Source organism: Protopterus annectens, chromosome 4.part0, assembly GCF_019279795.1.
Source record: "Protopterus annectens isolate FY-2018-M chromosome 4.part0, PAN1.0, whole genome shotgun sequence".
In the NCBI taxonomy this organism is placed as follows: domain Eukaryota; kingdom Metazoa; phylum Chordata; order Ceratodontiformes; family Protopteridae; genus Protopterus; species Protopterus annectens.
The window spans coordinates 944,038,072-944,057,574 of NC_056733.1; the positions used below are offsets into that span (position 1 = coordinate 944,038,072).

At 42.8% G+C, this 19,503-nt stretch overlaps 1 protein-coding gene across 4 annotated transcripts in view; it reads right to left on the reverse strand.

The window, feature by feature from the left end:
* The window catches only part of MPHOSPH9 (M-phase phosphoprotein 9), a 2,191,511-nt gene that overhangs the window by 180,189 nt on the left and 1,991,819 nt on the right, over positions 1 to 19,503 (reverse strand). For all 4 annotated transcript variants that reach the window (XM_044068924.1, XM_044068922.1, XM_044068923.1 and 1 more), the window contains one exon: positions 16,127 to 16,247. In XM_044068924.1, coding sequence (XP_043924859.1) covers positions 16,127 to 16,247 — 121 coding nt within the window. The remainder of the gene's footprint in view (positions 1 to 16,126; positions 16,248 to 19,503) is intronic.

Consider the following 19,503-nt stretch of genomic DNA (forward strand, 5'->3'; position numbering starts at 1 on the left):
TGACCATCTTTAAGCACAATCTGGACTAATGGATGGGGAATCACAAATTCACTCCTGGAGTGGAGCCAATATCCCTTATGGACAGAGACAGTCTGTAAAATTTGTCAAAACCCCACTTGCTGATCCTTGTTATCTTTCCCTTGGGGATAGAAATTGGGTAAAATTTGGATAAAACTGGCTAGAGTTGTAAGAGGTCTCGAGCCACTAGCTTAATAATCTCCAATGACCTATTAGTCTAAGGCGGCTACCTTGTGAGAAGGCTTCAGGTCCATTTTTCTAGGCTAAGGGTGAACCATGGTCTGTACCAGGAAGCTCATGGTGAGGTCAAGGTCCTGTATTCCTCCTCCTGTGACGAAGCCTGAATAATGCAGTCATGCCAGGCATTTTGTATAGACTATGGGCACAGTATATATATAAAAGAAAAGGCACAATTGTAAACTCAATGTCAGCCCCCTGCAAAGAATCTAAAGAAGCATCTGTGGTCTCTGTGGATGAACATAGGCATCTCTTAAGTCCAAGGTGACCACCAGAGCATCAGGCTGCATCAGAGGCAACAGGGTCTGTAGAGACAACATCTTGGTTTTTGGGGCCTTCATGAAGGTGGTTAACCTTGAGAGGTGCAGAATGGATTTTCAAAAGCCCCCCCCCCCCCGAACAAAAAACAGGATGAAAAAAATATTTCCTTGTTCTTGAAAGGGTACTTGTCCCTATAACTCAATACTAATAGAGGTCTGAAATGATAGCCTGAATTAGATTTTTGGTATCCAAGATATTCCTGACATAAATGGAATCCTAATTCACTGCAGTGCGTTTCTTCCATGACAATCTGAAGGACCCAGGAGTCTTTTTTTGTACTCCCACAATGAAAGACAAAGGCAACCTGCATGTAATTATGCTAGAGAGGCTAGGATAGGGATCTGAAGTTGTGGGGTGAGGGGAAGAAAGCCATATAGTCAGGACTGCTCCCAATTGGAGAACAGGCACATTTCCCCTTATTGTCCTCACTGCCATCCTTTCTTAAATAGTTTAATTTCATCAGCTTGTTTGTCCCTGCTTGTAAAATAAGGAGCCAGGTCTGGAAGAGTATTTTCAGAGTATGATGGTGTGAAAACGTTGCTTTACAGCCTACAAGACATTTCCCTTTTCCTCAGTCTTCTTAAAGACTTTCCACGTTGAACTTCCAGACAGCAGAGCTTTATCAAGTAGGACATTAATGGGCAGTGCCTTGAGGTCCACTGCTAGGGGGTTTAACATTAATGGGCAGTGCCTTGAGGTCCACTGCTAGGGGTTTTGACATTGATGGGCAGTGCCTTCAGGTCCAGTGCTAGGGGTTTTGACATTAATGGGCAGTGCCTTCAGGTCCAGTGCTAGGGGTTTTGACATTAATGGGCAGTGCCTTGAGGTCCAGTGCTAGGGGTTTTGACATTAATGGGCAGTGCCTTGAGGTCCAATGCTAGGGGTTTTGACAATAATGGGCAGTGCCTTGAGGTCCACTGCTAGGGGTTTTGAAATTAGTGGGCAGTGCCTTGAGGTCCACTGCTAGGGGTTTTGACATTAATGGGCAGTGCCTTGAGGTCCAGTGCTAGGGGTTTTGACATTAATGGGCAGTGCCTTGAGGTCCAGTGCTAGGGGTTTTGACAATAATGGGCAATGCCTTGAGGTCCAATGCTAGGGGTTTTGACATTAATAGGCAGTGCCTTGAGGTCCAATGCTAGGGGTTTTGACATTAATGGGCAGTGCCTTGAGGTCCAATGCTAGGGGTTTTGACATTAATGGGCAGTGCCTTGAGGTCCAATGCTAGGGGTTTTGACGATAATGGGCAGTGCCTTGAGGTCCACTGCTAGGGGTTTTGACATTAATGGGCAGTGCCTTGAGGTCCACTGCTAGGGGTTTTGACATTAGTGGGCAGTGCCTTGAGGTCCAATGCTAGGGGTTTTGACATTAGTGGGCAGTGCCTTGAGGTCCACTGCTAGGGGTTTTGACATTAATGGGCAGTGCCTTGAGGTCCAATGCTAGGGGTTTTGACATTAATGGGCAGTGCCTTGAGGTCCAATGCTAGGGGTTTTGACATTAATGGGCAGTGTCGTGAGGTCCAATGCTAGGGGTTTTGACATTAATGGGCAGTGCCTTGAGGTCCAATGCTAGGGGTTTTGACATTAATGGGCAGTGGCTTGAGGTCCAATGCTAGGGGTTTGACAATAATGGGCAGTGCCTTGAGGTCCACTGCTAGGGGTTTTGACATTAATGGGCAGTGCCTTGAGGTCCAGTGCTAGGGGGTTTGACATTAATGGGCAGTGCCTTGAGGATCAATACTAGGGGTTTTGACATTAATGGGCAGTGCCTTGAGGTCCAGTGCTAGGGGCTTTGACATTAATAGGCAGTGCCTTGAGGTCCACTGCTAGGGGTTTTGACATTAGTGGGCAGTGCCTTGATGTCCACTGCTAGGGGTTTTGACAATAGTGGGCAGTGCCTTGAGGTCCACTGCTAGGGGTTTTGACATTAATAGGCAGTGCCTTGAGGTCCACTGCTAGGGGTTTTGACATTAATGGGCATTGCCTTGAGGTCCACTGCTAGGGGTTTTGACAATAATGGGCAGTGCCTTGAGGTCCAATGCTAGGGGTTTTGACATTAATGGGCAGTGCCTTGAGGTCCACTGCTAGGGGTTTTGACATTAATGGGCAGTGCCTTGAGGTCCAATGCTAGGGGTTTTGACATTAATAGGCAGTGCCTTGAGGTCCAGTGCTAGGGGTTTTGACATTAATGGGCAGTGCCTTGATGTCCACTGCTAGGGGTTTTGACATTAATGGGCAGTGCCTTGACGTCCACTGCTAGGGGTTTTCACATTAATGGGCAGTGCCTTGACGTCCACTGCTAGGGGTTTTGACATTAATGGGCAGTGCCTTCAGGTCCACTGTTAGGGGTTTTGACATTAATGGGCAGTGCCTTGAGGTCCAGTGCTAGGGGTTTTGACATTAATGGGCAGTGCCTTCAGGCCCACTGCTAGGGGTTTTGACATTAATGGGCAGTGCCTTGAGGTCCAGTGCTAGGGGTTTTGACATTAGTGGGCAGTGCCTTGAGGTCCAATGCTAGGTGTTTTGACATTAATGGGCAGTGCCTTGAGGTCCAATGCTAGGGGTTTTGACATTAATGGGCAGTGCCTTGAGGTCCAATGCTAGGGGTTTTGACATTAATGGGCAGTGCCTTGAGGTCCAATGCTAGGGGTTTTGACATTAATGGGCAGTGCCTTGAGGTCCAATGCTAGGGGTTTTGACATTAGTGGGCAGTGCCTTGAGGTCCACTGCTAGGGGTTTTGACATTAATGGGCAGTCCCCTGATGTCCACTGCTAGGGGTTGAACCCTCAGCCAGACAGGTGTCCTAACTTGTATTTTATTCATTTTTATTTACTCTCTGTTCACCAGGCAAGTGCACTGGTCTGTTGACACTTTTCAGCCCTGACCGGAGCTCAAAGAGCAGAAAATACCCCATGGCCTTTCTAATGAAAACTATATACAAACTCAGTACATAGCAAAACGTAGAACATACTCAGGATTCAGTGTAGGCCGAGTGCAAAGAAAAGATGCAGTTACTGTGAATTATGAGAAAAATATATACAAAATGCAAGCTAAGAAATACACTGCAATGTACATATAATGCATAAGCTCCTATATAAATGTGAAATATAGGAGAATATGATGACACATTAAGAAGCTGGGGAAAGTTTCTTAAATTAGTTCTAGTATTCATGATGCAGGAAGGTAAGTTACCTAACCACTGTCATGGAAGCAGTTGTAGGTAGGTGCAGTAAAGAGATCCTCTTTAAGTGCATCTTCAAAGCTTCTAATGGTTCCTAGTTTTCTGAAGTTGGAAGTCAGGTAGTTCCAGGTACCAGATCCAGTCTAGAGAAGGGTCTCTCACCTATAGCAGATTTAAAGTGGATGGCATGCTAGAGAGGATCTGTTGTCCTGTGTACTTTTGAGTCCATAAGAGTTGTCTTGTAAAGGTACTTTCACTCAAAGGGGGGCAGTGGGCATATATGGAACAGGGAGCCTAATGGAAGTTTTTATTAAACTGTAATGGTGCATCTGGGGGTCTGCTAATACAATGATTCTGCATATTTTACTCTCAATAGTATGCATTCTGGGAGTATTTCAGGGTGAATGAAAAGGAAGGCCATACTCCAGTTTGGGTATTAAAATATTTTTAGCAATGGATAATCACTGAGGTCATGGCGGCTGTCCTGGATGAAGCATCACAATGATGTGATAAGTGTGTCACCATCTGATTAGCTCAAACAATTTTCCTCTCAGTTCTACCTCAGATTCCACCCCAGTTTTCTCTCATAAGTGGTAGAGGACAGCCATATGGAACATAGTCATGTGTCTCTGGTAATTACTAGCTCTGCAAGGTCAGGGTAACGGATGCATAGAGTTGCTTTTGAAATCTTGTTTAAAGCTCAGCTTTCTTTAACACTGGGAAAAGTATTAGGTGCAGGAGCCAACTTGGACCTTTTTCCTGGATCCAAAGACACTACAGCTGAATCGGCCAATGGATTCCTGTATAAGAATGTACAAGTGTCTTGCACCTACTAGATCTGGTCTGGTTTCTTATGGGGCTGACAGTGAGTTTCCAGGCGGCTGCCAAAAATCATCCTCCAAAACTCCTAGACTAGAAGAATAGACACTGGCTTTAGAGAATCTAAAACCAATAAATCAAAATATCTTTTTTTTGTGTCTCAAAATACCTTTCGACATTTCCATTTGAAGAAATCCTTCATCCTGCTAAGGGTTTCTCCAAAGGATATCTCCTTGGAGAGTGAATCAGAAGAGACAGTGTCCTCAGTATCAGACTCAAGACAGAGTGGGAGCCATCTGTAAAAAATAGTCCATCTCTTTCTCTTCACTTTCTTGGGAGAATTCATCCCAAGCAAGATGGTGCTCCTCCTTCCTTCTGGTCAGGAAATTGCACATGCACAGAAACAAGGACGCAGAGCAGTAACTGAAGAGGTAGAAAAGTCACCACAGGGTGGGATAGGGTTAGGCCACACCTCCCTGCAGCAGTATGACCACACCTCCCTGCAGCAGCATGACACTGTACAAGCATCCTTCATCTCTCACCTGCTCCAAAAGTGGGTGTCTGAGATTGGGGGACGCTAAGGCAGGCCTGACAGACCAGGTGTATGAGGACAGGAGGTGATGGTAGCTGATGGTCAGATGTGGGGAGGGAAGCAAAAAAAAATCTGGTCTCACATATCTCAGACATTACTCATTAAAGCACCAAATACTGGTCTCAAACTGATGTACCTTGTACAAATATTCTGTTTCCATAAAATTCCTAAGGGAACTGTTCAAAGGACGCTCAAACAATTTTTATTCTTCCAGATCACCATCACCCACTAGTATCAAAGAACCAACGACTATAAAGTATATTCAACATGCCTCTTCAATCTTAGTTTACTGTGAATAGTACAGATGGTTCCACCATTTCTCCAGCTCGCTCCATCTCCCACTACAGGACAGTTTCACCTTCATAGCCTTGAAAAATTACCACTGTGTACAACTAAGTCACCTAGCAATGGCATTCCAGATTATTTATCAAACATGTGATGTTGGAGTTCCTGTACAAGTGACCCATTTTTAGTCTCCTACGATGCAAATATTAGTGTCTGTCACCATTCACAAAGAACAAAGTAAAAAGAAAAAAAACTATGCCAGATTTGTTTTTTCTATGCTTTGTAACTTTCTGAGGAGACTCTCTAAATAAATGACAACACTTTTGAAGTTGATATAAGGCAATCTAACTCCTCTGATGATTTTACACAGACCAAATTAAAGGAACAGTGAAGAAATGTTAGATATAGATCAGTGCAAACCTTACTCCACTTTCTCAAGTCAAAGCCAGGTGTTAGCATCAGACAGCTAAACTCTTACCAGAAAATGACATGATTGTATGGGGTCAGTATTTCAACAGCCTCATTTCCTTGTGGGTAAGAATGAGTATCACTCATGGACATTACATGGAAGAGGCATGCTGAAGGTTCCTCTCTGTAACACAGCAGTGACGTAATGGTGCTACAACTGCTGACTTCCTAGATGGTGGTGATGGAGTGGTTGTGATGGCCTCTCTACCCCAGGCCAGTAATCAAGGAGCCTCAATCCTCACCACTGACACCAGTGAAGACAGTCACTAAAAAGAGAAATGGATTTACACATTATTTTAAGATGCAGCTTTCTCTGTCAAGCACAGTTCCCCCAATAGCACACAGGGAACACGCTCCAGACCTGGGACTGGAGACTCCGTCTTCAAGATCCCAAACAAGACTCCCTTTGGAGCACTGTGCCCCAGTTCCAGGTTCCTGGGCATTTGACTTACACACACACACACACACACACACACACACACACACACACACAGACATACACGCACACAGACATACACGCACACACACTCTCCTGGGAAAGGCTGGTACAGATTTACTAGCTGTACCCCCTTCTGCCCAGACTATAAGGTAACCAAAATGCCACCAGATAACTACTCTCAGGCTCTTACAAGGGCATCCAATTATAATGAGTAAAATCAATACTAATATAATGGTGCAATGTAACCAAAGCAGCAAGGCTTTTCGGAGTGGCCACGGTGTCACTAAAATAAGCACAAGTACTCTCAAGATGTTAAAAGCATTCTCTAAGAGACCAGCCACAATTAGAGGTATACAAATACTTAACAATAAATAATACAATAGAAAATATGAGAATAATAAATATCTAAGTACAATAAACACCAAAGTTTCAATCACAGGAGAAATAAAAATAACACAGCTGGACAGATTCAAACAGATACAGAAAAACACTACTTAACTAAATTCACTGTATTTCCTGACTGTCTAAAGAATAACCATTCCCTAGCTAACTTAATTAATACAGCAAAAGAAGACTGGATGCTGACATGCTTACTTCCACAAGGCAAGCTGATGAGCGTCCAACTAACCTGAACTGAACTAACTCAATCAACTAACTGACATAACACTCATAGATTTTTATGTCAGGTTTCAAAGAAAATGAATCAAAACAAAACTGCTGCGAGAGTTCCATCCTCTCAGTGATGGTTATAGAATGACATCACATTTGATAAAATTACTCTGGTACACCACACATTAAGATCTCTGCTAAGATCTGTTGCAGTGTTTGAAATTACAGAAAAATTTCAAAAACGTCTACTCTTCCCTTCCAGAATTCGTTCTTTAAAATAGACATTTAATCAATTGTAATGACACAGTTGATCATTTTAAACACAAAATCATCTGTACAAGTCAGTGTGATAGTTAAACACCACAAATTTATTTACAAAACTATGCTAGCATGTGTTACACATGCACTACCCTATTCTCCTTGGCCCAGATGGCAACACACCACATTGTCATCTCTCCCCGCCTTGAAGACTCAAGCTAGTTTTTCAAGTGAACCTGGAGAAATGTTGCTTGAGAGAAGTGGCCCAGTCTGGAAACACATTAATATATACCCTGTCATGAGAGTACAACTGCATTGGCATTGCTGACTCCACTATGGTGCTGTACTGTCATGTCATACGCCTGCAACCCTAGGTTCCATCTTAATACCTTGGCATTCTGTTGGTTGACTCTATGTAGCCATGTTAAAGGATGGCGGCCTGTGACCACAGTGAATTTCCTTGCATACAGATAAGGCTAACATTTCTGCAGTTCCCATACTATGGCTAGACATTATTTTTCTACAGCTGCATATCATTCCTCTCTGGGTTGGAGTCTACAGCTGAGATATCTATCTGCGTGCTCTTCTCCCTCTGAGGAAGCTTGGCTGAGTACAGCCCTCAACCCATGGTTTGGATCACCCACCTGCACAACAAATTATTTGCTGAAATCTGGACTGGCTAACACAGGGGTCTTCCCAAAGCTCCTTTAAGATTTTGTAATGTCTGCTCACAGGCTGAAGACCACACTACCTTATCTGGCTTGTTTTTCCTTGTCAGGTCTGCGAGGGCAGCAGCTACTGTACTATAACTGGGAACAAACTTTCTATAGTAACTCGCTGTCCCCAAGAATGCCCTCACCTGCTTTTTGGTAACAGGGGCAGGCCATGCCTGAATGGCTTCCACTTTGGCAGGTTCTGGCCTAATCTTACCACTCCCCACTCTATGTCAAAGGTAGGAAACCTCTGCCATACCCACCTGACATTTGCTGGGCTTAATGGCCAACCCCGCTCTTTGCAGTCTACCCAGGACCTCCCCTGACATGCTGAAGGTGCTCTTGCCAGGAATGGGTGTAGATGGCAATATCATTCTGGTAAGCAAGGGCATAATCTCCTGCTTCTACTAGGATACAATCTACCAGCCTCTGGAAAGTTGCTGGGGCATTTTACATCCCAAAGGGCATCTTCATGAACTTGTACAATCCAAAAGGAGTCACAAAGGTTGACCTTTGTCTAGTGATGGGAGTCAAGGGGACCTGCCAGTAGCCCTTGATCAAATCAATAGTGGTCAGATACTTTGCCCCACCCAGCTGCTGTAAGACTTGGTCTGTTCTAGGCATGGTGTAAGCATCTGAATATGTGTGACTGTTTAATTCTGGAGGCCACAGAGAATCTGATGCTACCATCTTTCCTTGGTAGCAGCACCACTAGGGAGGCCCAGGGACTGCTGGACTTCTGGATTACCCCCAGTTCCAACATTTCCTTCATCTTCTCCCTCAGAATCTGACTTACTCACGCACCCTATAAGGGGCCTGTTTGCTAGGCCTTTGGGGTCCTGTATCAACGTGGTACTGCACCAGGTGGGTGCACCCTGGTTTCCCATTGAACATGCCCCCAAACTCCTGCAACACTGCTCGGATTCCTCAAACCTGGGTAAGGGAGAGCCACTGAGATATTGCTACGCTTTCCACAGAGGTGTCATTCCGAGCCTCAATGAGGAGATCAATTCAATTAACCAATAAAACTATTAAATCAAATAAAATTATGACAATTTTAATTGATTTAACAGTTTTATTGGCTAATTGAACTAATAGTTTACTGGTAGTTCATGTATAAAATGATTTATTTTACACTGTGGTAGTACATCTGAGGAAGTCTTATATGGTGGACGAAAACACAGTGAATACGTTAATGCGTTTATGTTGCTGAGTTTTGTTTAATAATGACTTCTTTTATTCTGGTTCATGTGGAAAGTCTTTCTGAGGTGCCAGATTTTGTGAGAAACTGCAACATTAAATTTTGGTCCCATGGAGGTGTAGGGTCTTTAGAAGGAGCCTCCCTTTTCAGAAGACCTTGCTCAACTTGTGAGAAACTATGGGTGTGCCATTCAATCCTGTCTGGTAATTAGAAATTGCTGCTAACTGTAGCCTAATGATTGAGGTACTAGCACTGTTTTGGAAAAGGTGAGCAAGGAAATCTAAAATGTGATACATAGAGGGTGAAAATGGATCAAGCTTATGCTACTGAGCCCAAATGGCAAACCTTTTCCATTTACTAAAATATGTTTTCCTTGTCAGAGGTTTATGGGAAAACAGGATTACAAGTGGGGTAGGTGATGAGAGCATAGGTTGCCTGGCTACTAAGGGAACTGAAGAAATCAAGCAGTTAGCTTGAGGTTTGGTATATCTGGGTGTAACATGCCCTTCGGGTGTGACAGGAAGTCTGGAGCTGGATCTAGGTTCCATGGTGGTTGAACCAGGTGAGGCCATAGGAAGAGAAATCAAATTTGTCGAGGTCAATGGGGGCAATGAGGATCACTGTACTTTTCGACCTGGCAGCTTTCTACAGAAATTTTGGAATCAATGGGGTTGATGGGAATGCATAAAGGAGATCGTGAGGCCAACGTACAGTACAGCATCCCTCGGTGACTGTCCCCATGAGGGAAGCAGACAAAATAGTTGCTGCACTTGCTGTTTAGGTGAGAGGCAAAATGACTGCAGAATGGCTGGCCCCATTACGGAAAATCTCCTCTGCCACCTTCTTGTTGAGGGACCACTCATGTGGAAGTAGTATGCACCTGCTCAGTTTGTCCACAATCACTATGGATCTCCCCAGAATGTGCGTCGCTAAAAGAAAGCAGTCTGAAGAGATTGTCCAATACCAGACCCTAAGAGCTTCTTGACACAGTGGGCAAAATCTGGTCCCCCCCCCATTTGTTGATGTACCAGACTGACATCTTGTCTGTTTGAATCGCAATCGTCTGAGTGAAGAACTTCTTGAAATGCTCGCAACGCCAACAGCACTGCTATCATCGCTAGAAAATTTACATGTAAATTGGCCTCTTCTGGGGATCAAGTACCCTGGACTGTCCTCCCCAGATAATGCCCTCCCAGCCTATCTGGGAAGCATCCGTGGTCACTATGGCCTGACTGTTAGGAAATGAATGGATGGCCATGGAGCAGTTGATCAGACTGGATCTACCAATAAAGATCTTCTGCACATGTTGGTAATTTTTTATCTGATATGACATTGATTGGTGGAAAAATGACCACTGGGGAGCCAGCATCCACTGTAGGTTCTGCATAAAAATCTGGCCAATGGAACTAAGGTTATCGCTGCAGCCATGAGGCACAGAGTTCTGATGACTGTGTGGGATGAGATTGGTCTCCAGCCTCCTGTCTTTTTTTGGCACTAAAAAGAACCTTCAGTAAGTTCCAGATCCTATCTAGCAGCTTTCGAATCTGAACTGCTGTTTGATCCCTATCTGACTGGGTGGAACATTGGAGAATTTCCGGGGAATTGGTAGTGGAAGAAAAAATGGTATTACATAACCTCTGGATATAATCTTCTGCACTCAAGTATTTTCTGTTAATTCTAGCCAGGCTTTCTGGTGCAGGGACAATCTTCCCTCAACTGCCTCCAGAGATGGACAGTCGGGGTCCCATTCAGGAGCACTGGTAGGGTTTATCAAAGAAAGACTCTTGTGAACCTTGGTTTTGTGGGCCATCTCTGCTATAAGGGTGACGATGTCCATTGCAGATCCCACTCTGCCTCTGGGGGTACTTTCTCATGTGTCATGGAATGGACCTTGGGATTTTTTGAACCACATTTTCCGGCCACTCAACTGATTCCTGGAGAAGGATCTCTGGGGGGGGGTTGAAAAACATACGCACAAGGCAGACAAGATCGTAACCATTTTTCTCATACCTGGAGAGTGTTTCTCTCACTTTAGGGCCAAAAAGGGTTGTTCCGTCAAAGGCATCATTGATGAAATTGGACTTCAATAGTTCCACAAAGTTGCATAAGTGGATCCAGGCATGCCTTTTCACGGAAATGCCTGAACCAGCTGCTCTTGAGGTTCCATCCACTATGTAAGAAATTAAACTCATGGAGCTACTGACAATAGCCTGTAGGGCTGCCAATTGAGAATTTACTGAATCCTTACCCTCTACAGATACGGTTCCTGAGATGGTATTTGATAGCTCTTTGGTCAAATCTCTCTGAAGTCTAATAAAATCTGCCAGATAGTTCACCAATCATAATGCAAAGGTCACTGAAACAAAGACACGCTTCCCCAGTCTGTCCATCGCCAGCAACTCCCTGTTGGAGAGATGGACAGTGGAACTCTTGTCGGCTAGTTCCTTCTTTCTGGCAGTCACACTGACAATGGCATCAACTGGAACCTCTTTCCCCCAAAACTGTCTGTCCGCAGTTGGTGAAACTATTTGGTCTCTGAGGTATTGGTGCTATGGGGTCATGCTCCTTCCATGCCCACTTACAGATCATGTCTATGAGCTTGTCAGCAGGCGGAGTCAGCCAGTAAGTAGAGGGTCCTGTACTAAAAGCCTCTAGGAGAACAGATTCTTCTGGGGTAAGGTTGGAGGATGTCCAGCCCCTGTCTGTTTCAGGATCTCTAGTATGTCTCCAAAGAGAACATCTTCAGAAGGTGACTGTGGGGGACACTTCACCTTCTTCAAAATCCATGTCTTCAGTGATGGACGTCTATGGGGAGTCTAGGTGCTTCCTCTTTCACGTCCTTTGCCTGGGTACTTCCTCATTGGGATGTTCTGGGGAAGTCTCAGAAGAGGAAATGAAAATTTCTTGAGAGGAAACCTGAGGTTTCAGTACAGGATGTCCCCGTGGAGAGAGAGTTGAGGTTCCAGATGACTGAGCATCACGGAATGGGTAGGATCTGAGGGAGAAGGCTCCATCAAGGCTGCTGAGGCAGTGAACACTCTCTTTGCAGCCTCAAAGCCAGAGCTCAGAGCCACAGAGGACTCTGATCCGAGAAACTCGGTTTCCGAATCGTCACCTCCCTCTGATCTGTCGGCAGCCCCCCCAAGGAGGAAGCTGGAGCTGAACTATCCAGTGCTGAGGTGCCAAAAAATAGAGATGGCTCCGAAAACTTCAGAATCGAATGCTGCATCCTGGACCTGGCAGGCAGGCTTCGGCTCCATAGCTCTCCTGATCTGAAAAGATAAGAGGTCTCAGAGAAGGTGTCGGATCTGAAGATCCTCGGATCTGAGACAAATGGATCCGGATGTCTGGGATCCTGAAAGTCTAAGACAGCAGATGGAGTCAGAGGAAGAACTTGTAGGGGTGGTGTGGTGGAAGGTCGGACAACCTGACCCAAAGGGGTAGATGCCAAGTGAAGCCCAATCTGCCCCTGAGCTGACAGAATCTTCCTCACCACTCTCTCCACATCATCTTCTCTGAGACTTCTAGAAGAACAAGCAGAATAAGTGGAGGGGGATGCTGGTCTTTGCAGAAAGGGAGATGGAAGCCTGCCTGGTTCTGGATCAACTGATGGAGAATATCTAGTACTAGGACAATAAAGGATCTCCGCAAATTGTGTTTGACCTGAAAGGTTGTGTCTGATCCAACTTTGATTGAGCCGCAACCATTGTATTTGTTTTAGAAATCGTTGGATCTGAAAGTTTCATCAGTCTGATGAAGCGGTGGTGAACACTGTGAAAAGCAGTACATTTCAATAAAACGTGCGGATTGTACAAATGTCGAGCCTTGCCTTTCTGCCCTTTACCAGCCGTGCTTTTCCTTGTAATTTATTTTTATGTTCAGTTCAGGCTCGCAGATTGAATATGTGACAAACTGAGCAATATTCCTGTAAGTGTAAGGGACCCAGGCAGTATACACAAAGGGAGTGTGCGCACAAGACAGGCAACTTATGTTGACATCTGGAACATTTGTTAAATCCTGCAGGTTTGTCACTCATTGTTTAAGTTTATTTCTGCAGGAATTACACGTCAAAGTTCAAGATACGAAAATGAAAAAAATAGTAAGAACTTTTACGAAGAAGAACAGCCGAAAAGATTACAACCCTCAAGTTGAGGAGAAGAGGAGGTAAGGAAATACCAACAATGGTATGTCAAAAATACTAAGGGCAGGGGGGAAAACAGAAAAAAGGAAGACCGTAAACCACAAACAGTAAAACAGTACGGACTAAAAGAATACAAGGTAAGCTATGGATAGAAAAATGTTTAATAGAAGAGCTTTCAAGAAAAAAATGAACTTATCTAACAGAACTCGAGAGAAACTGGTAGACCACGTCCATTAGCTAAAAGCGGCAAACGAGATCTGAGGTTTCTGGCAAGGTGCATTGTGGGTAAGGGGAGAAGCTCGAGAGATCTGGTGGCTGTGAGCTGTAGCATCAGCCGAGTTGGATCAGACAGACTGGATCTAAACCCATTTGTGAGGATTGAATGAAGAGTAACAACATCAGATTAACTGTTTAATTCAGCAATACAACCACATACACATTCATCTGCCTTGTGTCTATGCTCACAAAATTTTTTTCTGTAAGCTTCCGGTGTTAACTTATAACAGTTCAATAAACATCGTTTCACTCTATCATAGTTTAAACATTCATCAGACAATTTTGAAACAGCAGTTACAGCCTTACCAAGCTGTAAGGGGGAGAGGGACCATATGCAGAGCTTTTGGTCAATGTTATACTGTTTACATACTCTTTCAACTATATGAATAAAACTATCAAAGTTACCCCCCTCTGCAAACTGTGGAAGAAATTACTGATCTTTATTGCTTCTGGGATCCAGTTATCCCTTTCGCCATTACCTCAATGACCATGGTGAAGAATCAACATCCCTCTCTCGTGTTGTTGCTGCTTCTCTTCTTCTTCAGCCTCCAATGTCCGCTATCTCTCATTTTCTTCGATCTCCAAATGCCACAGTCTCTCTCTCTTCAGTCTCCAAACATCACAATTCATGCTGACACTGCTGCTCCTTTTCTTCTGCCTACAAACATTTGGCCTCCAGTTCAAATCTCTAACTCCAGATTTTTAAGTCCTCTGAGGAAAAGGTAAACTGTCCTGTTTCTGAACACTGCAAATCACCAACACCAGACTGGTTGTCTTCCTGGTCACTGGTCCATGCTACAGCTGAGATTAAAGCTGAAATAATTTCCTCTTTAGTTCGGTTAGCATGCACCGGTCCTTTGGCTTCGCACACCCTGGCCAACTGGTTCTTCAGCTTACCATAATCCTCTGCTGACATCTTTGCCTGCATTCCCTGACTAAACTAAATTAACAAAAATAATTAAAACTGTTGTGAAAATGAAGCTCAATGTTTACCTTGTGGCTGTTGAGATTACAGACACCTTCAGTAACAACCGCACATAGGCTACTTAAGTTCAATTAATATCCCACCACTGCAAACAAGTATGTGGCAGCCTCTATACCCTGGGCCGGTAATCAAGCAGTGACAATCCTCAACACTGACACAGGTGACAGTCACTAAAAAACAGAAATCGATTTATACAGTATTTAAAGTTGCAGCTTTCTGCATCAAGCACAATTTCCCCACCTGTCTCTCCAGATCCCAAACAAGATTCACTTTGGAGCACTGTGTCACAGTTCCTAGTTGACATACTCACACCTGGGTATTTGATTTTCAGACACACCCACTCCTGGGAAAGGCCGGTACAGCTTTACTAGTTATACCCCTTCTGCACAGACTATAGGGTAACCAAGCTGCCACCAGTCAACCACTATCAGGCTCTTACAAGGGTATCAAATTACACTGAGTAAAACCAATACTAATATAATGGTAAAATGTAACCAAAGCAGCAAGGCTTTTCGGAGTGGCACGGCTTCACTAAAATAAGCACAAGTATTCTCCAGATGTTAAAAGTATTCTCTAAAAGACCAACCAAAATGAAAGGTATAAAAATATTTAATAATAAATAATAAAATAGAAAACATGAGAATAATAAATATCCAAGTACAATAAATATCAGAGTTTCAATCACAACAGAAATAAAAATAACACAGTTGGACAGATTCAAACAGGTGCAGAAAAACACTGCTTAACTAAACTCACTGAATTTTGTGACTGTCTAAAGAATAAATGTTCCCTACCAAGACTGGATGCTGAGATGCTTACTTCCACAAGGCAAGGTGATGAACTTCAAATGAACTGAACTAATTCAATCAACTAACTGTGATAACTATCATAGATTTTTATATCAGGTTCCCAAGAAAAGAAAACAAAACAACTGCTGTGAGAGTTCCATCCTCAGTGCTGGTTACAGACTGACACCACATCTGATCACCTGACTGTGGCACAAGACACATTCAGAGCTCCACTAAGATTTACTGCAGTATTCGAAAATTATAGAACAATTTCAAAAACTTCTATTTTTCCCTACCAGAAATTTTTGTTTAAACGTATACATTTAATCAGTTATAACAACACTGTTGGTACATTTTTAACACAAGCCCCTGTGCAAGTCAGTGTGATAGTCACATGACAAAATTATTTACAAAACTCCAGCTAATTATGCTGGCATATGTTACACATGCATTGGCCTATTCTCCCTGGCACAGATGGCAACACCTCACATAGCCATATCGGTGAAAATAGGAGCACAAAAACACAGACAACAGAAAAGTCAAACACTACAGGACATGGGTTCAGCTGTGAATAAAAGTCATGGGTTTAACTGTAAACAAAGGACAGCTCTCTCAGCTGTGAATACAAGACAGTGCTTTCAGCTGTGAACACAGGACAGCATTTTCAGCTGTGATCACAGGACAGAGCTTTCAGCTATGAACAGAGGACAACTCTCTCACTTTCTAGCACTCAAACAGCAGCCCTTACACATCTTAACAGCTAAATTAATAACTAGTTGATCAAATCAAATCAGTTACCTTGTAACTGTGTTTTCATCTCTGCTCTGTAGATAGCTGAATCCAGGAGAGAGGTTTTCTTTAGGTGACCGCTTGGGACTAGATTTCACTGAAACAGGTGCGATCATCATTTCTCTTTTAGCTGAAAAAGTTTATAGACAATTTTTACTCACAGTTAAGGGAGCAGCACTGCTTTTTTTGACTTCATTCCTTCAAATGCTATTTTCACCTCAGAAGAATGACACCACTCAGGTTATAAAAGGAAACCATCACATCCACCAAAATCCTCTCTTTGTCACAGTGTCACAACCCCCATGAGTTTCATCAGAAAGACATGACAGCTTGTGTGTGTGAAATATGAGAGGGATTAACTTCTCCCAGCCAAACAAGACCTCTGCAGCTGACAGCAACGTTAGAGTCTGGGATGCACATGAAAAACACTCATTCTCAGCATTCTTTTCACATACATACTAAACATTTCATAGCATGGCTCAGGATTTTTCTTTTGAAAAATGGAAATATGGCAAATGTCTAAATGAATGTTATCTAACTTTACAATGTAGCCTGCAACTTCTCAGCAAAAAATTTCAAATCACATGAAATTCAAGAGGCTTGCACCAAAACACACAAGTATTTTCTAAGATGTTAGATCCATATGTAGATATATGGTGTCTCTTATTCTGAAGCAAATATAAGAAAAAAAAAATTAAGAATATAAACTAAAAGGCATACAACAGAAACTGTCAGCCTTAGAATGAGAATTTTTCATGATTATAATATAAGCTGAACAACATTCTTGGTAATACGAATACTTAAGTCCACTTGAAGGTATACAACATCAGTGCTGCTTTGTAACTCTGCATATAATCATTTGTAGAATGTGCTTCCTTCGTTAGGCAAACACCACCGACAGAGAAATTACAGGCCTGAGTACATATTACAGACAACAAATCTAGCACCTGACAAGCCGAACAGGAGCGAGCGGACTGAACTACCACCATTTTCTCTTACCTTGGTGGGACAGGTATCATATGGGACAGTCTTCAGAATGGGTACCATGTGTTAGAAACCAGAGGTGAGCCAGGGCTGCATGACACAACACGTGTAAGTCAGCATAAAATGAGCAGGGGTATTAAGGGGCCAGTAATATATGCATTAAATACTCAAGCATTGCACCCCAGCAAACTGAAATCAGGTATTTAAGGGGGGAAAAGATTTCTGCAGGATAACAATCACCAAGTCAAAAGCTTTCACCTCCACCACCAACAGAAGATGAGAAGGTGATCTAGCAAACCGCAGAAGGATTGGGTATACTCTCACCCTTATACAAAATAATGTGGAGTGCAATGATCAGCAGACGACTTCCTGGATGATTTGCTCTTCAGTAAAGAAGAGTCTTGTTGCCTAGTGAGTACAGGATACCAGTGTTTTAAAAAGCCAAAAATATGACTACAAGTACTGTGGCTTTCCTAGAGCGACAAGGTGCTACAGTTTGATAAAGTATCTTAAAATAGTTTGGAGTCTGTGAATGGGAAACAAATATAGCGGAAAAAAATTTTCTTTCCTCTAGCATCTATTCTCCCCTCTAAGTAAACAAGGAGAGGTTTTATTTTTTCGTATGCACATAAATCAGTGCTTGAACTAATGTACTGGCTCCTAAAACTGTTGATTTTTAGAAATAAACTGACACTGTTACAATACATATTAGTACATTTTCTGTTCTCCAGTCTGCAAATGTTTGCTTCCAATAGCATCGATCTAAATCCAGGAAAACTCAGGAACGGAATTTAACAATGGTCCTGCGGGGTGGTGGGGGTAACAAGTACATCAGTTACATGTTCTGATGTAACAGAGTTTAGCAAAACATCCACTCAAGCATCCATATGTATCTGTGTGTGTGTGTCTGTGCGTATATATAAATTTCATTTGACTGACTCCCATTTCACCGACATTTAAGACATAGACTTGTGGGTTTTCCTTCACTTGTGACTTGTTTGTGATGAAAAGAATTACTGTAACTTACAGTGTTGACTGTTAGAATTACGATAGTCATGTAGAAAGTAGTGTTTCTACACGTGGGTTTGTCTGTTTATAGTTTTATGGGAAGTATCTAAAGTAATTTGGTGAATGTTCTGTGCGCTCCCAGCGGTAGTGGCAACATGTACTGTACTGTAAGGCAAGTTAAAGGTATATGCCCTTTTCCCCACTGTAGTGTGATCCTGGAGTTAGTACATATTAACTAGGGGGGTGTGGGGGGCACAGCCTCCCCACATTGGGGGATGTGGGGGGCATAGTCCCACCTAGTCTGGTTGTACATTGTCCCGTTTCTGTTAAGAGGATAAGTATGTAGTTTTTAAGTTCTAGAAAGGGTTAGTTATTGGCGTTCTAAGTGTGCTTGTCTATGGTTTAAGATTTAGTATGTTGAAATTTAGCATTGTAAGCTGTCGGAGAAATGGGAGTCAGTCAAATGAAATATAGGTCAATTTGGGTGTCGGTCAAATGAGTTTTAGGTCAAGTGAAGTAGATCTATATATATATATATATATATATATATATATATATATATATATATATATACACACACACACACACACACACACAACCACACACACAGATAGATACACACAAGTATATATTTCTGAATACATCTCAAGGCTCACCTTTTTTTCATTTCTTAAATTAATTTTTTACATTAGTCAGAGAAGCAATAGGAGGAGAATAGAGTTACTGGCGTCACACAGACGGTACTGCTGAAGTCCAGAAACTTGCTCTCAGGTCTTCTAAAGACATACCAGACAGCTATCAGTAATTCTCTCTGCCCTACTGAACCTCAGACTTTAGGGACAGAAGGTACAGCTACGTGCAATGTTGTGTTCATGCTCTGAAACCCTCCAATATGGCTGAATTAAAATAATTCTGCAAAGAAGAGATGGCCAAAATTCCTCAACAGAGATGTGAAAGACACATTGCCAGTTATCGCAAAAGCTTGATTGCAGTTGTTGCTGTTAAGGGTGGCACAACCAGTTATTAGGTTAAGGGGGCAATTACTTTTTCACATAGGACAATGTAGGTTTGGATACTTTTTTCCTTAATAAATAAAATCATCACTTAAAAACTGCATTTTGTGTTTACTTGGGTTATCTGTGTCTAATATTTAAATTTGTTTGATGATCTGAAACATTTGTGTGTGACAAACATGCAAAGAAATAAGAAATCAGGAAGGGGTAAATACTTTTTTAGTCCACTGTACATATATATATATATATATATATATATATGTGTGTGTGTGTGTGTGTGTGTCTGTGTGTGTGTCTGTCTGTGTGTGTGTATATGTATATGTTGGTCTAGATGGGAGTGCTACAAAACCATGAAAGCCCAAAATCCTGAGAGCAAAATCT